This window comes from Aethalodelphis obliquidens, unplaced genomic scaffold, assembly GCF_003676395.1.
Source record: "Aethalodelphis obliquidens isolate GAN/ISIS:26980383/991018 unplaced genomic scaffold, ASM367639v1 scaffold1, whole genome shotgun sequence".
NCBI lineage: Eukaryota > Metazoa > Chordata > Mammalia > Artiodactyla > Delphinidae > Aethalodelphis > Aethalodelphis obliquidens.
In genome coordinates, this window is record NW_020837945.1 from 82,113,012 (window position 1) to 82,139,344 (window position 26,333).

At 36.9% G+C, this 26,333-nt stretch overlaps 1 protein-coding gene across 2 annotated transcripts in view; it reads right to left on the reverse strand.

Moving 5' to 3' along the window:
• VPS8 (VPS8 subunit of CORVET complex) overlaps positions 1-26,333 on the reverse strand; it is a 298,981-nt gene that overhangs the window by 139,877 nt on the left and 132,771 nt on the right. For both annotated transcript variants that reach the window (XM_027109813.1, XM_027109805.1), the window contains 9 exons: positions 24,343-24,385; positions 22,648-22,720; positions 22,240-22,359; positions 15,406-15,477; positions 9,446-9,565; positions 8,315-8,371; positions 4,920-5,002; positions 4,108-4,192; positions 3,127-3,225 (listed from right to left, as the gene is read on the reverse strand). In XM_027109813.1, coding sequence (XP_026965614.1) covers positions 3,127-3,225; positions 4,108-4,192; positions 4,920-5,002; positions 8,315-8,371; positions 9,446-9,565; positions 15,406-15,477; positions 22,240-22,359; positions 22,648-22,720; positions 24,343-24,385 — 752 coding nt within the window. The remainder of the gene's footprint in view (positions 1-3,126; positions 3,226-4,107; positions 4,193-4,919; positions 5,003-8,314; positions 8,372-9,445; positions 9,566-15,405; positions 15,478-22,239; positions 22,360-22,647; positions 22,721-24,342; positions 24,386-26,333) is intronic.

The following is a 26,333-nucleotide window of genomic DNA, read 5'->3' on the forward strand; positions in this document are numbered from 1 at the left end:
AAAAAAAAAAAAAAAAAAAAAAAAATTAATTGGATTCCCGCCTCAAATCATATACAAAAGTGGATTCAGGTGGATCTAAGATTTATAGATGAAACAAAAAACAAGAAAGCTTTTAGACAATAATATAGGACTTCTTCAGTACCGAAGGAAAAAATTGATTATTCTGACTACTTAAAAAAAAAAAAAAAACACTTTTCTTAAAAAGAACCATAGAAAAAAAGCCACAGAGTAGAAGATATTTGCAACATGTATCACTGAAAAAAAGACTAACATCCAGGATACATAAAGAACTCCTACATCAATGAGTACAAGATACATTCTAACAGAAAAATAGGCAAAAGACTTGAACAGGGACATCACAGAAAGGAAATTTAAACAGCCAATAAATATGAATCTATCAATCCCACTAGTAATTAAGGATATGTAAATTTAAAACATAATGAAATATCATTGTTCATCCACTAGACAGACAAAATTTTAAACTCTAGCAAGAATATAGAGTCAATGGAAAATCTCACACAATGCTGGCATCTGCTTAAGTTTAATATATTTATCCCAGTTAATTGGCAACTACAGACCCTAGAACAGAGATTATCAAATGTTAACATGCATCAAAATCACCAGGAGGGCTTGTTAAAATGTACTGCTGGGCCCTGCCCCCAGAGTTTCTGATTCAGTAGGTCTGAGGTGAAGACTTAAACTGCATTTCTATCGAGTTCTCAGCTGATGCTGTAATGCTGTACCAGGGATCAAACTGAGAACCACTGTTCTAGAGAAATGCATGTGGTAGCTGTGTTCAGGATGCATATGTAAGCACGATCCTGGATGGACTACTTTTAATAGTCAAAAACTAGAAACAGCTGAAATGTCCATTAACAGTATAACGGATAGACTGTGATATGCTTGTAAAATTTAACACTATACAGTAATAAAAATGAACTAGCTACAAACAATAAAATGTATAAATTTCTCAAAATATTAAGAAAAAGAAAATACAGAGTATAACTCCATTTATATAAAGTTCAGAAACAGGCAAAACAAAAATACATATTTTTAGGGGTGCAGGCAGGTGCAATAACAATATATAAAAGTGCAATAAATTATCAGAAGAACGAGGATAATGAATATATTAGTAAGGCAGTGAATTGTGATAAGAAAAGGATACATGGGAATAGTCTGGGATACTGGAAATAACTCTATTTCTGGGATGTTGGCTTTTTAATTTTTTTATTAAACTGTACTTTTATGCACTTTGTTTCTTTTTTATATTTCAAAATCAAAAATATTTTTTAAAATCTCATGAAACATGTGTTGTCCATATTGGAAAAAACATCTTTACCAGAAATTTTTTACCTGAAATCTACAGACCCAATCTAAGAATGTCTTTTAGGGAGTCTGTGGATCCCTGAAATAGCAAACGAAATTATGCGTCTGAGCACATGCAGAATACTATGAGGCACAGGTCCAAATCTTTCACTAGATTCTCAAAAGAGGTCTATAACCCCCAAAGTGTTAGGAACCACTAATCTATACACTATGTAGACTGTCTGAAAACGTTATTATGAGGACTTTCCCCCTACGTATTTAATGTTGATTTTATTTACATTACCAAAGCCACACAAGTCCTTCAAAAGAGTCTATAGATTTCTAACGTGGCCTTAAGAAGTATTAAAAAGTTCAAGGTGAAAAAATGCGCAGATGTGGGAAAAATAGCAGAAATAATTGCTGTGCAGAAACAATACTTCTTACTTCTCCAGTATGAGTTTTCTGCTGAATAATTTGTTTGTTCATTGATTAATTCATCATGTTTCACATTATGTGGAGAGACACAGCTTCATTTCTGGATGTCTGGAGTCCATGTGCTCAAACCACTGCATAATGCAGATGAAGTGAAATGAACAATGAGGCATAATGTAACTATGGAGACTTAAAGGGGATGATGAAAGGAAAAAGAATACAAAATGATTAGAGGAAAAAAAGATATAATTCAAAGTAGAAGAAGGTTTTCTTGGGTTCTTTCACCAAGATATATTGATCTTATTGTTAGCAGGAATACGATAAGACTAAATTAATAACATATATATGTTCTCAATCCGTTAGATGAAAGTGTGGAAATTACTTCAGCCCACTGACTGTACCACCTTTCACACCAGATGTTTTACATAAGATGCTGTTCACATTTCTCATCTTTCTAAACGTTACAATTACCAGGAACTAAAAGTATTCACACTACATGCAGTGCTTTCTCAAAGTTTCAGAGCTCTTATTTTTCATATGTAAAAGAATTTTAAAACATGTTGCATAATCATATCTTTCACTACATCTCTAAACCCATCACCAGAAGTTACCTGATCCTTGCTACAAGGAGGAGGAGAGAAACTCTGTAGATATAAATGTTATTTCCAAAACTCAAATTACCTCAACATCCTTCATTACTACTTTTTTTCAATAATTAGTGACCCATAATACAGAACAGATTAAAACAGATCTCTAGCTCTGTTGGTTTCTGAGGAATACTGTATTTGTGAACCTAAAGAAACTAAAAGTGAGGAGTGATTTTTGGGCCTCTTTTTAGAATGCATTCTGATCACATGCTCATCACACACGTATTCGTCTCTCCACTTAGGCATCTATAAGCAAGTTTTTAAAAAAGAACTTTTAGTTTCAAAGTCAACTCTTGCATTCTTGTAGAACAGCACGCATAAACAAAATCAGAATCATCATCCTCTTACATAAAGAAGGGAAATACATCAGAGAGAACAACTCATTGCAGTAATGTTTCTAAAATTCCATCAGGTGACTAGGGGGAATGGCTCCGTCATGCAGTAGAGAAAAAGATCAGTAGTACTTTCAGAATTTCTAAGAACACTGTAAAAACCCACTAAAATTCCAGTTTGTCAACTAGCTGGTTGAACATGAGTTATTTTCAGAAGTCATGATATAATAAATTGTATATGACATGGGTTTTACGAATACAAATGTGAGGTAGAATTATCTGAAAAAGATGTTAATCCTCAAGCAAATCAATTTAATAATATAATACCTCCAACTGCTTAGTTAGAAAAATTTAATTTGGGAGATATCCATACAAATGGGAAAGTTTTAAAAATTCTGTTGAATCAGTACCTCAATATGATCCATTGCCTTCTGCCATACAGACTGCTTCTCCTCTGCGCTGTGTCCAGGAATGGATAAGATATTGTGAATGTAGTTAAAGACTTCTTCCTGAAAAGCACAAGACAATATAATTCATTCATTCATTCACTCAAGCAATATTTAGTCACTATCTACTAACTGTACCAGTCTTGGTAAATATCTGTTATTTGGAGATGGAAAACCATTTGGAGAGAGTTAACTGATGGACGACTGACTTAAAAGAGAAAGAGTAACTGTTTAAAGTTTAGGGTAGATTCTTAGAAGTTGCAAATCTGTTCCAATTAATGTTAATCTCAATTTCATTAACCTAACAGTGAATATCATTCTTTTGCTTTGGTGGTCTCTGTCCATATTCCCAATTTCATCTCAAATCACTTTTGCCCTTGCCCGTTATGCTCAACTTACAATGATCTAAGCTTCATTTATACGATCTCTATTCAGTTCCTTGAACATGTCAAAAAATTTTCCCACCTCGAGATCTTTGCATATACTGTTCCTGATCCTGCAACATTTTTCTATCGGCTCTTGACTTGACTGGCTTCTTCTCAAATCCCAAAACTCAGTTTATAAGTCATTTTATCTGAGATTCCTTCCCTGGCTGCTCTGTATAAGTCAGTTTCCCCATTATCCTCTCATGGTGCACCCAGTTTCTCTAGCACTCATCACAATTTGTAACTAAATATTTGGTTTTCTTACTGTCCATCTCCATCACTAAACTATAAGTTATAAAATTACAGGAACTATATATCTGTTTTAATTATCAATATATACTTGGCTAATAGCAGGCACTCAATTAAGCCCTATTGAACAATGAACAAAACTTTTAAGTCAGCAAACATATGTCCAAATATTTCTACTGAATAGTTACATCTACTGAATAGTTATTTCTTCTTGATAAGGGGAGGAGGGGGACTGAGTAAGAAAAAAGGGTAAAGGTGTCTCTTAACTCACCTCTCTTAGTGGGTCACGTAAGTAGCAATCAATAATTTTGTCATACTGGTGTTCTCTTTCATACATAAATTCACAAATTTGATAGCTAGAACATAAAAGGAAGAACTTCAGTGTACCAAACAGTCAGCTGGTTATTAGCTTATTGTTTCCAGACATTTGCTCAGGCATAGAGGTTAGTATTAAGGAAAATGAATATAGTAGATGTGATTTCTATTGTTAAATGAAGTTATAGTACCTGCTGTTCCTCTAAATATATGTTTAAGATGCTGCTGAATACTACGTTTATAAGAAATTTCAAAGCTGGGTACAAAATAAATGTTAAAGCAACAATGCGTCACATAAAAAATAGTTAATATATTACATATCAATATAATCAATTATATGAAATTTCCCTATTCAGAATTAAATATGTCAAATGAAATATTCAACAAACTAAATAGTAGTGCTAACATATTGCATCTTATTTGCTATGTTAAATTCTGCATTGTTTATAATATATATAACTGTCAAAAATCTATGAAATACCATGGAAATTTTAAGTAAAAAAAACTAAAATAATAAATCATAAGGCTGCTATTTCATTTTCACACTAAAATGTACAAGCACTTCAAATTTACTTGCTATTAATTTTTGCAAATCTAACTAATTTCTAGACTTGAAAGGCAAAAACTTTTGCACCCAGGTTTTTTTTGTTGTTACATGCATAACTTTTCTTAAAAAAAAGGCAATGCATAAATAAACTGGGCTTCAAGTTAGAGAAATGTAATTTAATAGTTCTACGGGAACTAATACATGGCTTCAAAGCAACTTACAATTCTGCCTTTTCTGCCATACGGATGAGCCGACTCTCTTCAAATTGAACTATGCCTCCAGCCTGCAGCAATTCTAAAAGGACCTGAACATTTAAAATAAATGAGTAAAAACACTTTGGAATCTACTTTTATTTATTAGCTCTTTAAGGGTCCATGCAGCCACAGAAACCATACCTTTTTTGCTTTTGTCTTATTATGTGCTGATGTTTCAGTTTGGCTTTCATGTATACAAGGGATTAGACTGCCATTATAATGTTGATCATATTGTATTTAAGTCTTACAAAAAGGTAAACAGCTCTATTTTCAAACATGGAAGGAATGCCAAAGTGTTTGCAAACAAAGCCTTATTAGATATTAGAATATCTAATTGACCCTCCACTAAACTAAAAACGTCCATATGTATTCTTTCAATAAGTGAATTTTTGTCCTTTTATGACTTATGGCTCTTTAAAATCTGTTGTCCACAGGTAGTATCCATGTTCACGTGTTAATTTTTCTAACTAAACTTGGGGTTTCTCACAGTATAGCATTATTCACAAGAGCTAAAAGGTGGAAACAATGTCAATCAATGGATAAATGGATGAACGAAATATGGTATATACATATAATGGAATACTATTCATCCTTAAAAAGGAATGAAATTCTGACACATGCCACATATCGATAAACCTTAAAAACATCATGCTACGTGAAATAAGTCATAAAAGGACACATAATGTATAATTCCACTTATACGAGGCACCTAAAGTAGTCAAATTCACAGAGACAGAAGGTTTAATAGTTGCCAGGGTGCTGGGGAGGGGTAACAAGGACTTACTGTTTAATGGGTACAGAGTTTCAGTTTGGGACTATAAAGTTCTGGAGACAGATGGTGGTGATGGTTGCACAACAGTGAGATTATATTTAATGAGAACTGTACACTTAAAATGCTTAAAATGACAAATCTTATTGTGTATATATATTTGACCACAATAAAAAACAAAGAAAAATACTGGGGTTCATATAATTAATCTTTACCACACTAAGTAGCTGAATAAAAAGGTGACCAGGATGTTGAGATATCAATATTTTAAAATAAATCTCAAATATAATAGAATCATTACATAGTCATTAGAGCAATATGAGAAAGCTCTCTCCTATATTTAAGTTCAAGATCCAGAGTAACACTCTTTCTCAGAACTCCAGGAAACCATTTAACAAAGCATTTTTCTAACACAGGAAATTGATTACTTTCAAGTCAAATTTTTTTAAAAGGCAGAAAAGAAATAAAACCTATCCTATCTTTACACTTCAGAACTCTAATTTAATCCATTTTGAGTATTATAATGTGCTGCTATATAGAGCAATGATAGCGTGAACCCACCTGCTAGAAGCCTCAGTTTGGAATAACATAATCAAATGCCACTGCTAGAGCCAGTCTGAACCAACTTACTGAGCTGAAACTGACTTAACTTTTCAGGAATTTTGTAAGCCGGTGGTTAAATACAGGCATTGTTAAAAATCAAATTATATAAACCTACAATTAAATAAATTAAATTAAAAGTGAAGGTAATCAATACCCACACTCACCACTTCCTAATTATTTTACTACATTTTACTGTGTATGCTCTCAAGGTTAGTTACTGTAGCCGTATCTGTATGGTGGAAATACTACACAAGTGTGTGGTATGGTGCATCTCTCCCCAATTCCATGTGCCGGGTGACATCATGCTAGTAGACTGAAGTCAGCCATGGTGGGAATACTTACACCATGGAAACTGGCAAATGCTGTAAATCAGGGCTTGTTACATGCTCAAAGGGTTATAAAACAAAGAAGAATATGTGACAGAGACTATATGTGACCCATAAAGCCTAAAATATTTACTCTCTGGTCCTTTACAGAAAAAGCGTGCCAATTTCTGGTTAAGAAAGTGATGGAGATAATGTTAAAAAGATAGTCAAACTTAAAAGTGTGCATGTCAGAGACATTACACTATAAATAGCACAAAAAAATTAAGGAATTATTTTCCAGTATTCAAAAACTGTTATCCGATTCAGCAAAGAAGTCACAACACTGATGAATGAAGTTCTGACATGCTTTCACTGTTGCACTTTCATCTTATTCACTTTAATAAATGAAAACATCAACCAACGTTCATATCAGTGTGAACCAGTTGTTAAACTTTTATCAGCATACCACTGGAAAATATTCAAATATATTGCATAAACAAATTTTGATATATGACAAGCAGTACAAGAGGAAGAGTGCTGGATTAGAAGGGAAGGAATTGAGTTCTAATCTCATTTATGACCTTGAGCAATTTACTTCATCAGTTTTCTTTCTATTTTCTAAAATGAGTTGGGGAAAAAAACCCCAGATAATCCCAAAGGGGATTCCCAATAATAGATTACTACATTATGATTACTTTTAAAGGTTTGGCTTTTACATTTAGTTTGGTTTTTATTTTTGTTTTATTTAGTAATTTACATAAGAAGTTTTTATCATTTTATATAGCAACACCATGCATAACATGTTTCACTTTTCCTGCCAATAGAGAAATAGGGGCAAAATGAGGGATCCACACTACTATTTGTATTCAGTATAATTTAAGAGACAATCAAAATTTTAGCAGCTGTTCTCTTCCCTAAGACAGTCTGCAGCAGTCACGGGGCCACAGCTGTGCAGAGAAAGGGTTCGCTGTGTGATCCTATATTCTTTATCTGAGTCTCAACCTCTGGCCTGGCATATATTACCATAAAAAATCAGCATAGCTCTCAAAGCACTTAATTTTTGTAGCTTACTTAGCTGACAAAGTCTTGCTATCAATTTTAAATAGACTGCCTCTCTTAGTGCTCACAATTACAATGGGTAAGCTTTTAAGAAATCCTATCTAGAAAGGACCCTCAAGAAAGTGGCTAAGTAGAAAGAAGTGGTAATCAATTTCTTTCTCACAGTGATTAGTGGAGAGACAGATGGGTTCTAGTCTCCAGAAATGTTGAGCACTAGTGTAGTGGCACTCCCAAAAGCTGAGTGTTCCAACACTCAGGATCCTGAAGCCTTTCTGGTTCACGGCCATAGCAACTAGAAGTGGTTACCAGCTTGATGACACTGGTGGAAAGCAGCATACAACAGGTGCCAACTGTTGCTCATGAAGGAGAAGGATAAAGTTTATATTCTCTTTGATGTCATGTTGAATGCAAGACAGGTCCAGTCTGCCTAGGAATTTAGTTTGATTGAGGCTCAAACTAACAACCATCCACACTCTTTTCTGGTTGCCACTGTCTAGCTTAGTATTACGGTTTGGCACAAGTCATTTTCCCCTTATGTCTAGTGAGGTCTAGTACAGAAAGGTTCTTTCTGGCTTACTCTGTCTTCTTTCTCATTCTTTAGCAAGATGAGTTCCAGTAGTTCATACCTGCTGTCTTTCTGAGTGTCGGGAGTCATCGTCAGGACTACAGAGGAATTCAAGGACCTGGTCAAAGAAAAGGTATTTTGTTAATTGGATACCAGCATGCATGCCACACCCCTGTCATAATGAAAACGATTACTACCCTTTCTATATCACCAATTCATTCACACTCGGCTCAATGAACACCACAGGTATATGGTATCTTCCCAACTGATTGGCATAGTAGATGACACAGCAGGCTTCAGGTATGCTAACAATTTAATATATACCTTATACACATTTCTTTGCTGTTTAGAAACATGACTGGAAGCCAGCATCATCTACATACCTTAACTTTAAGATCCTCAACACCGTGGACCACACAAAGCATGGACTTTGGAGTCAGGCCACTTGAATTTGAATCCTAACCTTATTAACACTTAACAACGATATTTATTGCTAATAATAACACTTACTAAGTACAACCTTGGATGAGTGACTTAACCTCACCCGGTTTTAGTTTCCTCATCTGAAAAATGGGAGTAATAACTATACCAATTTCAGAGCTACTGGGAGTATGGAGTTAACACATACATATAAAACTTTGGAACAGAGCATGGCACTATGAAGTGCTCAATAAACGCTGGTCATTATTAGCAACTTTCTCCAGATAAAAAGTATTTTCTTTGCCACCTGTGGCTTTGTGGAGATATTTAACCGGGATTAGGAAATACCTTCACAGTTAAATTCATTTGTAAGTAAATTCAGATTTTCTAAAAGTAATCTCTCCTCCAGATACTCAACAGCATAGTCTTACTACCAGTGAGATGGGTGATTATTAAACTGGAAAATTCTTAAGCCAAGAATTCTAGGCAATTTAGAACAACAGAATAATTGGGAGAACAGAATCTATATAAGCCAATCTCCACAAACCATACTCCCATGATACCAAGTTACTAGGCAGTCATACAACCCAAACACAACATTAAAAAAAAAAAAAAAAAACTAATTTAGATCCAAACTGAAAGGTGAAAAAGCTTCTACCTGGTAAGACACTTACCCAATAGGCTATTATATTAAGAAACCATGTAATCCAGTGAATTTCTCTATGAACCGTAAATAAAAACAATTCTAGTTCTTATGGTTAAAGACACTCACCTGATCAAAAAGGGTTCTGTTTACAAACAAGGTATTGTCAGGCTTTGCAAGCTGCCGGGCAAGGAAGGTAAAGAGACACCCTACTTGTGAGGGAGTAAAATCTGAATTCTCCACCATAACCTGATAAGCAAAAGAGACCATTTATTCAATATGCCATCTGGTTTGACACAGAAAAATAAATAATTAGAAGCTGGGGGAAGCCTCAGTACTAAAGACTCGAAGCTTCTTTTATTGGCTATGTAACAATTGAGTTCAATACCATTTAGAGAAGGAGCACAACTACTTGCACACCCTGAAAGCATGTTAGTAATTTTTGGCATAATTTTAGGCACAAGTTGGATAAGAACTAAATTGTTAGAGAGGTGGATTTCAAAGAAATATTAATCATGTTTCCCTCTTGAATTCTTAAAAGAGAATCTGAAGTTAATTTAAATTAAAGTAACCTTATTAAAAATTTGTCCACCAACACAGGAAGAAGGGAGTTGCTCTGGGGTTGAAAAGTAAGATAACTTGAGAGTGAAGGTATCCCAGAAAAGAACTCAGCCAGCCCACGAAAACATGAAGTGAATGGCTTCTGCCTTGTCTATAAGCAGTTTCTTGAACAGATGGTTTCATATAACAGGCTCTTTGCAACCACACAGAGTTATCAAGTCATAATCAGTCCTCTGATTTAAGTGACCTCTCATCTCCTGAGTACCTACTACTATGAGTAAGATGCTATGGTAGAAGCCTTCAAGGGAATTATGAACCAGAAAGCAAGGTGAGACAGGTAAACAAATCTTAACTAAAAAGCGTAATGTGATCAATCAGCACTATTATAAAGGAACAAATGACTATGGAAGCACAGTGGGAGAAATTTAGTTCAATTGGTTAGAGAAGAAATTTGAAAAAAAAAAGAGAAAACTAGCTTTTAAACTAAGCTTTAAAGCCCATGTGGAAAACATGACAGGGGGAAATGTCAGGAGAAAGAGCAGTCCAGGCAGAGAGAAGAGTAGGGGCAAAAGCATGAACACAGGAAAATACAAGTTTGTCTGGAGAAACTGTGTGTTTCATTAGAATGCAGCAGCATGCATGAGGAGGGAGAAATTAGATCGAAAGGAAAGATTAGGCCTCCAATGTCATTCTAAGGAATGTAGAATTTATTCCACCAAAAACTGAGGAGTTTCTAAAGGGGCAATGAGGAGAGCTGATCATGATCAGCACTGTGCTTAAGAAAATCACCCCATCAGCAGTGTTTAGGATTAAATAACAGAAGCAAGAGATAAAAGGTAGAGAGACCAAGATGCATGTGATTTCAGGGGTCCAAGGGAGAGACGGAGGGGTTCAGAACAATGCAGTGATAATGAACGGGGAAGGAGAAACAGATGCAAAAGACACTGCAGAGAGAGGGGAGACAGGGCAAGTATTCACATGTGTGGAAACATGTGGCTAAAGGAGGAATGAAAAATGGCAGGTCTTGAGCCTGACAGGCAGGGAGGAGAATGATGCCATTAACAAAGAGGGAGAATGCAGAAGTATGGGAAGGAAGACCAGGTATTGTTTTGGACTAGATGAATTTATGGAGGCAACTCTAAAACAAATTAGGGAATAGTACCCCATCTCACCTAGAGAAAAGTCCTAAATTCCCCCCTTTCATTTTCCGTTCAAAGATAAGATTTCTCCTATAAAACATTCCCTTGGGGCCGAGCTTTTAGCCTACCTTTTCTTACTTTGCTAAGCACTATGTCCCTTTCTTTTTTTACCATGCCTGCTTTTAATCCAGCAGTCACAGCTTGCTCAAGTGCATAATTAATCATTACTAGAGTATGAGGATATTTCAAGTTGTAATCTGTGTGTGTATCTAAATTCCAATTTATAATATTCAAAGAGCTTTCTATAGCTTTAAAATACCCAGTCATCACTCCCTTTCAGTGTGCAGGTCCTTTCCAAGACTCAACTCTCAGGGCCCAACTAGTGCCCTTCTCTGCTTTTAGCTCTTCCTTTTGCTCTGAAGTGTAATTTTAACTATCTGATCCTAGAAACACCTTCAAAGGAAACAGTTCTAACTCACAGCCCATTCCCTTGCTACCTCAGCAAGTTATCATCCTAGAAATTTTAGCTTCTTTTCATTTCCTCTCTGACCGATTTCAGAGACCATCCTTACAAAATTTTCTGAGCAATCTTATAAAAAGTCACAAATTAACAGCTTTCCCCCTCTATATCTGCAGCCATTCATCACCCATGATAATGCCTGAGGTTTGATGCTCCCTCACCTGTTCTCTGGTCCTTGCCTATGCTCCCTCAGAAAAACACTTTAACAAATGAGTACAACTCTATCATCAGAAATGAGAAAATAATCTCAAAAGTTCATTCTTCATTGACACTAGGTAAATACTATCAAAACAATATACAAGATGCAGCCACTATGGAAAACAGTATGGAGGTTCCTTAAAAAAACTAAAAATAGAGCTACCATATGAGCCAGCAATCCCACTCCTGGACATGTATCTGAAAAGATGAAAACTCTAATTCGAAAAGATACATGCACCCCAACGTTCACAGCAGTACTATTTACAATAGCCAAGACATGGAAGCAACCTAAATGTCCACCAACAGACAAATGGCTTTAGAAGATGTGGTTTATATACATAACGGAATATTACTCGGCCATAAAAAAGAATGAAATAATGCCATTTGCAGCAAACATTGATGGAACTAGAGAATATTATACTTTAGTGAAGTAATTCAGAAAGACAAATATTATGATATCACTTATATGTGGAATCTAAAAAATAATACAAATGAATCTATATATAAAACAGAAAGAGATGCACAGATATAGAAAACAAACTTACGATTACCTATGGGAAATGGGGGTGGGAGGGGTCAATCAGGAGTATGAGAGCAATGGATACAAACTACTATACATAAAACAGATAAGCAATAAGAATTTACTGTATAGCACAGAGAACTATATTCAGTATCTTGTAATAACCTATAATAGAAAATAACCTGAAAAATATATATATATATATAAAACTGAATCACTTTGCTGTACACCTGAAACTAACACAATATTGTAAATCAACTCTACTTCAATTAAAATATATATATACACAAGAGCACAATTCACCAACAGTAAGAGTTTAAGTACTTCATGGAGCTTTATTTCCTTCATTTGGATCATTCTTCCAACTTAGTACGGTTTTATTTTTATTATTTTTAATTAATTTATTTTTATTTTTGGCCGCATTGGGTCTTCGTTGCTGCGTGTGGGCTTTCTCTAGTTGCGGCGAGTGGGGGCTACCCTTTGTTGTCGTGTGCCAGCTTCTCATCGCAGTGCCTTCTCTTGTTTGCGAAGCACGGGCTCTAGGTGTGCGGGCTTCAGTAGTTGTGGCTCATGAGCTCAGTAGTTGTGGCTCGTGAGCACAGGCTCAGTAGTTGTGGCACATGGGCTTAGCTGCTCCATGGCATGTGGAATCTTCCCAGACCACGGCTTGAACCAGTGTCCCCTGCATTGGCAGGTGGATTCTTAACCACTGCACCACCAGGGAAGTCCCTTAGTACAGTTTTAAATTCGAATTCTAATTCAATCAACTTGCAAACATTTCTTGAACATCTACCAGGTTGCAGGCATTGTGCTGGACATGTTTCTGTTTCTGGGCATGTTAAAACAATGACCAAAAAAAAAAAAAAAAAAAAAAAATCCTTACAGTTGCTACCTACAGGAAATTCATTCCAGCTAGGAAAATATACATGTAAACGATTACTACAGTATGCCAAGTGTAGCATGAAGTATTACATGAACACAGAGAAGGGGCAAATAATCAAACTGGAAGTGTGAGAGAGGGTTCTAAAAGTTTCTCATGGATGATATTTGAGTTATGTCTTGGAAAATGGCTAGGAATTTGCCAGGCAGGGAAAGGGAAAGAAAAGGCATGGTGGGATAAAAGAAAACTCACACAAAGAACATAAGCTGTAAAGGTGACACAGAAAGTTCACTGAATTCCAACAATTTAAAACTGTTGAGAAGGGAGTCCCCTGGTGGCCTAGTGGTTAGGATTCTGGGCTTTCACTGCTGTGGCCCAGGTTCAATCCGTGGTTGGGGAACTGAGATCTTGCAAGCTGTGCAGTGTGGCCAAAACAAACAAAAACACAAAACTGTTGAGGAGTTCATAATACAGAATGGCGGGGGTGGGAGCAGTGAGGAGGGTCAGAGAGGGGAGCAGTTATAGAGAAGTAGTCAGGGACCAGAAAATATAGAAGCATCTTGGATGTCGTGTTAAACAGTTTAGATGGGTATGGCAGAAACTAGTACTTGTGCTCCAACATCTGTTCCTTCCTTCTAATTTAGAAACAGAACTCCTCATTTTTAGCTAAACACATGGCCACCCACAAAATAGAGTACATTTCTCAGTCTCTCTTAGCATCTAAGGGGCCATATATCTAAGCTGTGATCAACATGATATAAGCAGAATTGCAGTACACAACTTCTAAAAAATTTTCTGAAAGAAAGAACACTTTCTTCTTCATCTCTTTCTGCATTCAGGCTGGCTAGAATGCAGAGGTGATGGCTGGAGCTTCAGCAGCCGTTTTGGGCCAAAAGACACAAACCACATACTAAGAATAACAGCAGTAAGATAGAAGGAATGTACATCACTGATAAGTTTGTGAAGCTACTCTACTAGATCAGGTTGCCTACCCTCCAGACTTATAGGAGACAACTAGATTTCCATAACAAGCTATTATTATTTTGAACTTTCTCTCACAGCAGAACTTAATTTCAACTGAGCCAAGGGGGAGCCACAGAAGAATATTAGGTAGAGGAGAGGTAAGATCATGAATTAAAGAAGGACAAGAGGGGCTTCCCTGGTGGCACAGTGGTTGAGAGTCCGCCTGCCAATGCAGGGGACATGGGTTCGTGCCCCAGTCCGGGAAGATCCCACATGCCGCGGAGCAGCTAGGCCCATGAGCCATGCATGGCCACTGAGCCTGTGCGTCCGGAGCCTGTGCTCCGCAATGGGAGAGGCCACAACAGTGAGAGGCCCACGTACTGCAAAAAAAAAAAAAAAAAAAAAAGAAGGACAAGAATAAGACCATTTGGGAAGGTATTTTGGAAATCTAGGTGAAAATTCTCCATACTAGCCACCTGGATCAAACTGGCATTATTTGGGAGCTTAGCAATTCTATTCTCCTATTCATCACTGCCTATCTTACAAGGTCAATAAATAGCTCAAATGAGATCATGTATATAAATGAGCTTTGAAAATTATGAAGAACTATTATAAATGTAATTAATGCATTAATGTTATGCACAACTAGAGAATATTTTAATTTTAGTCTCTTGTCCAAAATAATCTAAAAGTTACTAAGAGGATGAAATCTCCATTTTATAGCCAAATGAACAGGACGAAAATTCTAAGCTTTCAACTACAAGAAGAAACTGGTGTGGCTGAAGCTGTGCAGATGGACAGAAAAGGAATCATTCACTAGCAACAGTATGAATCTCAAGATAGCTTTCAACTGAATCTAGTTAGATTTAGATTGGGATGATCATCTCTGTGTGCCTCAAATCATTCTTAAGTGTCACCATCATCTCAGTTCCATGGCAAAACTATGTATGGCACTACCTTAGCAACACAGTGGTGTTGGTATGAGACAGAAGGAGACTCTTCACATTAGTTATTTCTCAAAGCATTCTGAAGTTAGTGTCCATTTCTGAATGTAATCACACTAATATAGGAATTATCACAATATGCATTTCTCAAGAGTAGCACTCTGTAGCTGAGATACATTATATTTTTTGAATGAATGCTTTGTCTTCAAAAGCTGAATAAAGTACTAAGACAGCATAATAAAATTTTTAAATGATTGCAACATATTACTTTATTAAACAAGATTATTTTAGAACTTGCTATCAAATAATTCAGTTTTCTTAATATAAACATCAATACAGAGACATATATTCTTTGAATACTTACTTTCAACAAAATATCCACAATACGTTGTTGATATTCTACAGCTTGCTTGTCATTTTTAAAATCTTCAAAAGTCTGAAAGGGAAAAAGAAATTTATAAAAGTAAGTATTATTTGGAAATTTTAGAAGGAAACAAGATATTAAATTCTTAATAGTCAGGTAAATTCCAAATAAGGTAACCACTCCTCATCCGGTTTTTCCTGATATACCTTTAATAAGTTATTTTTAGTGAGTTAAATAGAAAGCTACAGTATTCAATATTGCATAGTATTCTGAATAAATAAAAAGTATAAACATATAGTGATTACTATATAACCAGAAAGTGACTCAGGAAAGGAAGGCAAAGTTTACAGGCAACGAAAAAGAAAGAACACTAATGGCAAGAGGCAATTTGTGAGCAAGGGTTTGAAAAGGATGAAATACATGCTACATGCTCAGCCATCATTCCGTCCATGCTATTTGGAATAATAACTGAAATACAGTTTGTTAACTGTCATGAAAAATAATTTTCATGATTTCCATGACAACTTGGAAGAAATGATGCTCTGTCACAATGTTAAAAATCTCAAGGATACACACAAAGAACAGGCATTCTATTTTCAAAACACTGCCAAGTACAGCATTTTTTATTTTATGCCCCTGCTCAAGTACAGCCAAATATATTCTGAATAGAACATGCACCCACGTATATGACAGCACCAGATTCTGAAAATACCTAGAAGCTACAGGATGCATATATGAAGAAATTGAAATTATATTCACTATAAAAAAATTTAAATGAAAATATTTACTGAAAAATAAGCATGATGAAAGACTTGAAGATCTGCCTATGGTTTTCACTTAGCACATTTGGCCCTTAGTAATGTTTAAATCCACACAGCAATAATTTACTGCTTACGATCCTGAAGCAAAAAAATAGACTACATATTGTCCCAATAGATTAACAAAGAATTTCAGAGCCACAAACTTTCAAGACTACATCATAGTTACATTCAAACCAGAATACTTGCTGTTCTTTAAATGGGCCCTGAGCTTCCCCAGCTTCTCCAAAGTACCTCGGCTCATGCTGTTCTCTTACTAGCATGTCCTTCCTTCCCTCTTCTTGTCTGACACACAGTAAGCACTTTAAACAACAACTACTGATTTGTCCCGTTAATTACAGAGGAAAATAAAATCTTTTAAAAAAATTTCTTCTTCAACTAGAATGCTTTGCTGCCAGTTAGTTAAGAAAAGCTTAAATGAGTTACCTCGGGGACTTGTAGGAACTCTTAATATGGAAAGTTCAAACAGAGGGTATTTTGATGCTTACGTGGGTTAAATATGACCTGGCCTGAAGACAGAAAGATGGTCTAGAAAGTCTCTCAGTTCTAACGTTTATGAGAACAACAAACACGCACACACTCACACAAATGCACACACCCCCTTCCCAGGGCGTGTGGCCAAAATGAGATGTCACTCTGCCGTCACAAGGACAAGGTACTATCTGCTAATACAACTGCTATTCAACTAAACACAAAACCACGGAGAATTAACATATGTATTAAACAACTACAGCACTGACAGCAAGTAAAAAAGAATTTCTGTATCCACTTTCCTTTTGGCACCATGTATTCACTGCTTTGAAACACATATTGCAAGTTTACTTCTGTAAACATAATTAAGTGGTGATATACTTTCTTATGAATGTTGTGATACACATAATGACATATTTTGACTGTAGTTAACAGCTGCCACCAAAATGGCACATTTATGTTAAAACATTATCATTCCACAAAGATGCTTCTAATTATACAATGCTTGTTAGAGGAATAACATGCAAAGATGTCCTAATGGAGAATGACACGGTTTGTGAAGTGCAAAGGTAGACCTAAAATTCAAGTCCAAAGTCACCTGTGAATTTGGTCATAAAAACTTCTTTCTGCGGCTGCTTCCCACTAGCTATCTACCTTACATTTGGAAGCAGCCGCATAGCACAGGGAGATCAGCTCGGTGCTCAGTGACCGCCTGGAGGGGTGGGATACGGAGGGTGGGAGGGAGGGAGAAGTAAGAGGGAAGAGATATGGGAACATATGTATATGTATAACTGACTCACTTTGTTATAAAGCAGAAACTAACACACCATTGTAAAGCAATTATACTCCAATAAAGATGTAAAAAAAAAAAAAACAAAAAAACTTCTTTCTGTAGCCCCTTAAAAACTATTATAGGGTTTCTGTAAGATAATGATAGTTGGCTAAAGCCTGATCCAGGGGTCAAGAAACATTCTCTGTAAAGGGCCAGAGAAAAAATATTTTAGGCTTTGTGGGCTACATGTGGTTTGTACGACATAGTCTTCTTCTCTTTTTATAACCCTTAAAAAAAAAATTTACTCTTAGCTCACACAAGCCAGAGGCGAAATGGAGCTGGATTTGGTCTACAGACTGTGGTTTGTGAACCCCTGACCTAACAGCTTCACACATCTCCCAATAAGATCCGTGTATGTAGAAAAGAACAAAAAGAATCACCCAACCCAGGCTAATGGGAAAACCAGAAGGACAACAAATGTTACATACTTCAACTTAAATAAAAGCGGGAAAGTAAACATCCCAAATTAGCAAAGTTGGCTCCAAAGCCCATAAAACCAAAAAGAGGTCAGGACAGAACTGGGTAGAGGAAAGGAGGGTGTGACGAGGTTTCAGTAGGAACAGAATACCTATAATATCAAATGGAATTCACCTCCAAAAGAAAAGGGAAATCCACCCTGGGTGAGGAAATAATGAGGTCACGTCTGCAACCCGGTGGATCAGCACACTGACTAATAGGAAGAACAAAGGAAGAGGTCTGGCAAGTATAGATCGGAGGCCTTGGTAAGATACAGCTTTTAACATAGAAAAGGGAATGGAGAGATATTCCTCGGAGGCTTGTGGTAAAGAAGAAAGTGGCTCAAGATAAAGGTCCTACTAAAACAAGAGACTGTCAAAGATTGAGAAGATAGGCTATCCCCAAAACACACTATTTATTTAAAAAATTGCACTTGGTTGTAGCAAATAAAGAAGATACTTGAATGCGGAAAATAGTATGTAATTTTCCCCCACCATCCAACAAGGTCACCTATTATTCCTAGTCCAGAAAAATCCAACATAAAAAATGACAAGGCTCCCCTGGTGGCGCAGTGGTTGAGAATCCGCCTGCCGATGCAGGGGACACGGGTTCCAGCCCTGGTCCGGAAAGATCCCACATGCCGCACAGCAACTAAGCCTGTGCACCACAACTACTGAGCCTGCATGCCACAACTACTGAAGCCCACACGCCTAGAGCCTATGCTCCGCAACAAGAGAAGCCACCGCAGTGAGAAGCCTGGGCATCACGATGAAGAGTAGCCCCTGCTAGCCGCAACTAAAGAAAGCTCACATGCAGCAACGAAGACCCAATGCACCCAAAATTAAATAAATAAATTTATTAAAAAAAAAAAGATCAACCATACCAAGTGTTGGAGAGAAGATGAAGAACTGATACTCTCATACACTACTGGAATGTAAGCTGGTAGAACCACTTTAGAAAAGTCTTGTCAGTTTCTTCTTAAGTAAAATAATACACTTAACAAATGACCCAGCAATTCCATTATTTGGTATTTACTCGAGAGAAATAAAGATATATGTCCACACAAAGGCCTTTATGTAAATATTCATAATAGCTTTATTCATAATAACTTAAACTGGAAACAACCCCAAGGACCAACTATTGGTGAATGGATCAAATTATATATCCATAAGATAGAAAATTACATAGCCATAAAGAGGAACAACTTATTGGTATAAGCCACAGCATGGATAAGTCTCAAAAGCATTATTTTAAGTGAAAGAAGCCAGAAAAAACTACAAAGTGTATGATTCTATTTAAATAACATTTTAGAAAGGCGAAACTATACTGTCATAAAGCAGACCAGCAGTTGCAAGGGGCAAGGGACTCAGTACTAAACTGCAAAAGTGACCTTTTGTTCTATATCTAGATTGTGGTAGTGGTTACAAGACTGCATATGTTTGTCACTCTTCTCTTGAAATGGATGAATTATATTTTGTATAAACTGTACCTCAAGAAAGCTAAATTTAAAAACCTCATTTGAAAAAAATATTACAAAATGTTTAAAGGTGGGAAAATATGATTTAAAAGTCTGTCATCTAAATTCTTTTGTGCCTCCCTGAAAATGTTCTTTTTATTAAGGTATACTAATTAGGAAGGTCATATGAGTAATCAATTATGGTAGACATAATAGGCAGTGAATCTAGAATTTAGGATCCTACATCTTACCCATTTCTCCAGCTGTAATACTTGGGAATGCAGCCAACCCTTGATGCACACACAGAAGGAAGCTTCTACTTGTCTTTTAGACATTTCAAATTCATTAAGTCCAAAAGAGAGCTAATTTTCTACCTCTACCACACTTCATCATTACTCTGCACCACCACCACCCCCGCCCCATCCATCTCCCAAGAAACCTGTTTCTCCTCTGATTTCCTGTTGAATCCACAAGTAAACCACTATACATCCAGTTTACCAGGTCAGAAATCTAAGAATCTTTGATGCTTCCCTATTTGTCTTATCTTTCACATCCAACTGTATATTAAGCCCTAAATCTTAGGCTGATTTGCCTCCTAAAATATCTTTCAAATCCTTTCATGTCTTGGTTACCCCCACTGTCACTGCCCTAATCAAGCCACCATTACCTTCTATCTAGATTACCACAAAATTTTGTTAACATCTTCCTGCCTCCAATCTTATCTTATTTCAATCCATTTTCCATTCAACAACCAGAGGGAATTTTTCTAAACTACAAATCGTGATATTTTTCTACCTAAAAGGCTTCAACGGCTACCTGCTGCTCTAGTATAAAGTCCAAACTTCCTACCATGGATAACAAAACTGAGACTCTACCTAACTCTCTAATTTCTCTCTCTGCAGGCTTCCTTACACTTAAAGATGTGGCCATACTGATTTTTTTCAATTACCTGAACACACATTGCTCTGTCTTATTTCCAGGCCTTTTTACATAGTCTGTCCTTCTGCCTAGAATATTTTTCCCTATCCTTAACCTAACTTCTACACATCCTTTGAGACTCACCATGGACATCATTTCATCCAAGACACCTTCCTGAACCCTCCATTAGATTCCCCTTCTAAGTGTTCTTACAGCATCCTGCACTTCTCCAGTGACACATCTTCACTGTGCTATAATTACTTATCTACAAGTCTGGATCCTCTTCCTCCACAAAGGCAGGGTTTATATACTGTCAGCCCAGGGTACACACCCAGTTAGTACAGTACATGTGATATATTTGACCCTCAAATATTTGTCAAGTAAATGACAGATTTTATTGCAGCCTTACAATCAATGCCAGTATCATAATTCAGACATGAGCATAATTCCAATCTTCAGTGCTACCACAGCCCTTTAAAACAGGAAAATTAGGTAAAATTCTTTGTTGCTCTCTATCATGCTTTCTGAACCCCAGCCCCACCACTTCTTGTTTCTTTTATCCTACATGCCAGACACTAAGTACCCTTATATTCTATTCTGGGCATCTCCTAAACCAACTAGATTTGACTTCTCTTGTTTAATTTATTAATTAATTTATTTTATTTTTGGCTGCATTGGGTCTTCGTTGCTGCATGTGGGCTTTCTCTAGTTGCAGTGAGCGGGGTCTACTCTGTTGCGGTGCGCATACTCTAAGCGTGCAGGTTTCAGTAGTTGTGGCATGCGGGCTCAGTAGTTGTGGCTCGCGGGCTCTAGAGCGCAGGCTCAGTAGTTGTGGCACACAGGCTTAATTGCTCCACGGCATGTGGGATCTTCCCGGACCAGGGCTTGAACCCGTGTCCCCTGCATTGGCAGGCAGATTCTCAACCGCTTCACCACAAGGGAAGTCCCTAGATCTGACTTCTAAGTTTCTTTTCCCTTCTTCCTATGCTATTAAAGTTACTACTTCTGAAATCAGATTTTCAAATTAAACTAATGCAAAATATGACATGAGTGGGATCTCAACGTTCTCACAGGCATTTTTAAAAATTGTAACAGCTTATTATTCAACTTACAAAAGTACTATATGCTCATTAAATAAATTTACCCCATCTCACACAGTTAATCTCTATTAATATTTAGATGTACTTCCTTCCTGTTTTTTCTCTCCAAATATTGTACACATACAATATTTGGTTTTTTAATAATTTTTGAGCCTGCTGCTTCACTAAACACTAAAATGTAAGTGTTGTCCATATCATCAAAAGCTTTTTAAAAAACTACAATATGATTTAATTGGGAAAGTATATCATGTGTTATATAATTATTCCCCTGGGGGCATTTTCACAGAGACTCTGGCTCACCCAAATCCATCTTTAATAAAACATGTACAAGGATGTTTTTTCAGCAAGCTTCCACGTTCCACTTCAACTCCAGTTACTTCTACTATCGTCACCACCACATGTCGTTCAGAGCAATCTTCCATATTTAGTATACAAACTAACAATTTATGAAATCAAGGATGTACCACATCTAACCGTGCTTTAACTTTTTAATAAGGATGTGTCAGAAAGAGACAGAGAACAGAGACAGACAGACAGACATAGAGAAACAGGAAGGGAGAGAAGAAAGAGAGGGGAAGGAAGCAGGAAAGGAAGGGTAGAAGGGAGAAAAAGAATTAGAAAATATGGGTGGCAAAACAAAATTAAACATTTGAAACCCTGCCTTACTGCTAGGGCATAAAAACTGTACTTGCATAAGGACTATTATTTGTCTTTCTTTCTATTAGAAAAAAATTATCACCCTGACTCCTTTTAAAAATACCTTAGAATCGTATTATTTCTTACCAGCGCCAATACATTTAGAAATTCTCTTGTGTCAAAATGTAGCAAAGTCCGTATATAGGGATAGATTTCTTCCTCAGGGGGAGCTTCTGTTGAATGCAGGCGAATTAAAAATTCAAAAACCTGCAAGTTGAAAAAAAAAAAGGTGATTATTTTCTCACCTTACAAAGTATCTTGCTGAAGCAATGATTCCCATTTGGATAAAATAAAAGCAGGTTGAATTTACTTTAAATTGCCACTGTGTTATAACTTCTCTAACCTCTCTCAGCTATAATTACTGGCTTCAGTGGTGGTATGCAGCCTCTCTCCTGTCACAGCTGATAACTCCTGACCCCTGTGTAACCCTCTATTACAATTTGTCTTTACCGCATTTTAACAAGAGAGTAAAAACGCTATGAAAATAGCACCAACCTGGTTTTTAACCAAGGGAACAAGATCTTCGGGGATGTCACCAAGGGGATAGGCACGACCTGCTAGACAACAGCTAGAAGAGAAGAGAAGAAAGAGAACAGATTTGGTGACTTATAATGGGCTAAATAACTTCCCGGGAACACATTGTTTCTCAAACCCAAGATAGTAGTTTGAAGTTTAAGCAGGCTCAGCTTTTGTCAGTTAGGTCAGGTCCAAGCCCAGATCAAGATGATAGCCAGTTCCGAAAATGTGGGCAACAGAGATGGTGGTGAAATAATACACCCTGTAACTGAGTAACAGCTTTCCTTTTCTCTTATTTTTCCTAAGAAAAACTCAAGCTGCACTAAATGGGCAAGAAGGAATAAGGACAGATTACCTAAAAGTCTCATATCCAGCATCTGGAAAGAGACTAACAGCATCATTATACTTTTTTTTTTTTTTTTTTGCAGTACGCGGGCCTCTCACCGCTGTGGCCTCTCCCGCCGCGGAGCACAGGCTCCGGACGCGCAGGCTCAGCGGCCACAGCTCACGGGCCCAGCCACTCCACAGCACATGGGATCCTCCCGGACTGGGGGACGAACCCGTGTTCCCTGAATTGGCAGGCGGACCCTCAACAACTGCGCCACCAAGGAAGCCCCTCAGAGACTTTTAAATCCAGTGGTTCTAAGAATGGTGAATAAAGATGGGGAATGAGCTAGGCTAAAAAATATCTGTAGTCAGACAAGCCTTCAGGGAGAATTAGAATCTCATGAGAAATTAACTGTACAGTTTCACCTCCAAATCAGACCTTCCTAATGGCCAACGACTTGCTTTGTGGGCTGGATTATAAAAATGTCTCCTGAATATGCCCTCATTTGGGCAGCTGGGGGTAGGGGGAAGTGAATTTTAAGTGAATTTGAAGCAGTCATCAATTCTGAATGTTAGAGACAGCTAGATACCTGCATATTCTTAAAAGTTTAAAGTACAGAAGATAAAGTACTAGGTAAATGCTATACATGTTCTTCTACACTAAAAAAACAATGTAACAGATATGAAATAGGTCTCGAAGTTAACTCTGATGCTTATAGAAGCTAAAATGATGTGCCAGCAAGTTCTGCCACCTTCCTGCCTGTCTGCCAGCCAGTTATTAATGTAAAACTCTATCGGGACACGGTTCTGAGCCTGCATAGTCTATTGGAAGAACTCTGTTCCAGGAGTAAGGACAGAAACATTTCAGCTCACTTCTGTCACTAACTTCTTCGTGATGCAAACTAATCTCTTGCCCTTATATATAAAATATGGATAAACACATATCCCACAGACTTGTTGGTAGTAAAAGTAAAATACTCTGTATCAGGGTTTCTCAACCTCTGCCCTCTTGATACTTTGGGAGAGAGAATTCTTTGTTGTGGCGACTACCCTGTACATTACAGGATGCTCAGCAGCATCCCTGGCCTCTATCCACCAGGTACCAGGAGCATCTCTACTCCACCCCAGCTGTGACAAAGCAAAAAGGTCTTTAGGCATTGCAATGTCTGGCGGAGGGGAGAGGGGATGGGGGACAGAATCACCCACCATTCAGAAGCACTGCTATACATGAAAGAACACTGGAAAACGAAAAGCACTGTACAGATAATAGATGACAGTACCTCTAAGAATATAGGAGAAATTCTGTAAAAGAAGCATACACAGATAAATAAATTAAAAATCTCTTACCTAATATATACAAGAAGCTTGTTGCCCATAACAACTTGCTCATCTAAAATAGAGAAGTATCTTTAGCAATTCTCTCTCAAAATCTTTTCAGAAATATCATCTTTATGTGGAAACAAAAAATAAAACTTGGCATTTGAGGTGAGGCAGGTATATTCCCAAACAATAGAAAAGTGAGATAAGACCGCTTTAATTATTATTATTTTTAGAATTTCCTTTAGAGTCTCTTCACAGACACAAAATCAATGAGTCATTCAAGGGTACATGTAGAAGGTATAAATCTTAGTGTAGAGGTCTATGTATTGTTGGCTTAACGAATAGCTTGGACGCAGGGAAGGTATTGAGCAGGCAATGAGTTGCTGAATTCACTAATTAATATTAAGGCATAACTATAATGTCTTCTTATTTGTAACATGGACTCTTGTTCACAAACGTTTAAGAAACTTAAGATTAAACACTCTTTCGGACCCTTTGTATCCTAAGTTACATCTAAAATGTAAGGTTCTGTCATCTGGTAGTATAAACCTATTTCTTGGTTAAAAGAAATTGGAAACATAACTAGACTAAGTTTTAGACTAAAAGATCGAAGTTAACAAAGAATAGTGTAAGAGCATCAGGAGTGGGTGAAATGATCAGTAAGCCTTACAGTGTGCAGATTACAGGAATCTGTAGTTGGTAATACTGATGAACTGAAATTTCTACTTTTGACATGAATACTGGAATAATGCAAGCAAGTGTACATCTCTTAATTAATAATCCTTTATAAATACTCCAAATCTGTGTTGTTGTAAGTGCAAATAAACTTGAATTGCTCAAAATTGTATGAATAATTACATTCTGCTTCAATTCCATTTTTCGAATCAATAAACGTTGTTTTTTAGAGAAGTTTTAATTATGTTCACAGCAAAACCCAGAGGAAGGTATAGAGATTTCCCGTCTACCCCTTGATCCCCACACCACATGACCCCCCAACTGACAACACCCTGCACCAGTGGGACATTTCTTATAATCAATGAATGTACACTGGCACATCATTACCACCTAAAGCCCACAGTTCATATTAAGGTTCACTTTTGGTGTTGTACATTCTATGCGCTTTGACAAATGTATAATGACATATATCCACCATTATAGTATCATAGAGAATAGTTTCAATGCCCTAAAAATCCTGTGCTCTACCTATTCATCCCTCCATCGCCCCCAATCCCTAACAAACGCTGATCCTTTTACTGTCTCCATGGTTTTGCCTTTTCCACAATGTCATATAATCGGAATCATACATGATGTAACCTTATCAGACTGGCTTCTTTCACTTAGCAATGCATTTAAGTTTCCTCCAAGTCTTTTCATGGCTTGATAGTTCATTTACCTTTAGTGCTGAATAAGATTCCACTGTATGGATGTACCACACTTATTCACCCATTCACCTTCTTAAGAGTATCTTGGTTGCTTCCAAGTCTGGGCAATTATGAAGAGAGCTACTATCAACATCTGTGCGGAGGTCTTTGTGTGGATAAATATTCAACACCTTTGGGTAAAGGAGTGTAACTGCTGGATCGTACAGTAAGAGTATGTTTAGTTTTATAAGCAATTGCCAAACTGTCTTCCACAGTGGCTGTACCATTTTGCATTCCCACCAGCAATACATGAGAGTTCCTATTGCTCCACATCCTAGCCAGCATTTGGTGTTGTTGATGTTCCAGATTTCAGCCATTCTAATAGGTATGTTGTACTGGTATCCCACTGTTGTTTTAATTTGTAATTCCCTGATGATGTTGAACATCCTTCAGTATGCTTACCTGCCATCTGTATATCTTCTTTGGTGAGATGTGTGTTCAGGTCTTTGCTCATTTTTTAATCACATTATTCATTTTCTTTTTTTAAATAAATTTATTCATTTATTTATTTTATTTTTGGATGCATTGGGTCTTCGTTGCTGTGTGCGGGCTTTCTCTAGTTGTGGCGAGCGGGGGCTATTCTTTGTTGCAGTACAC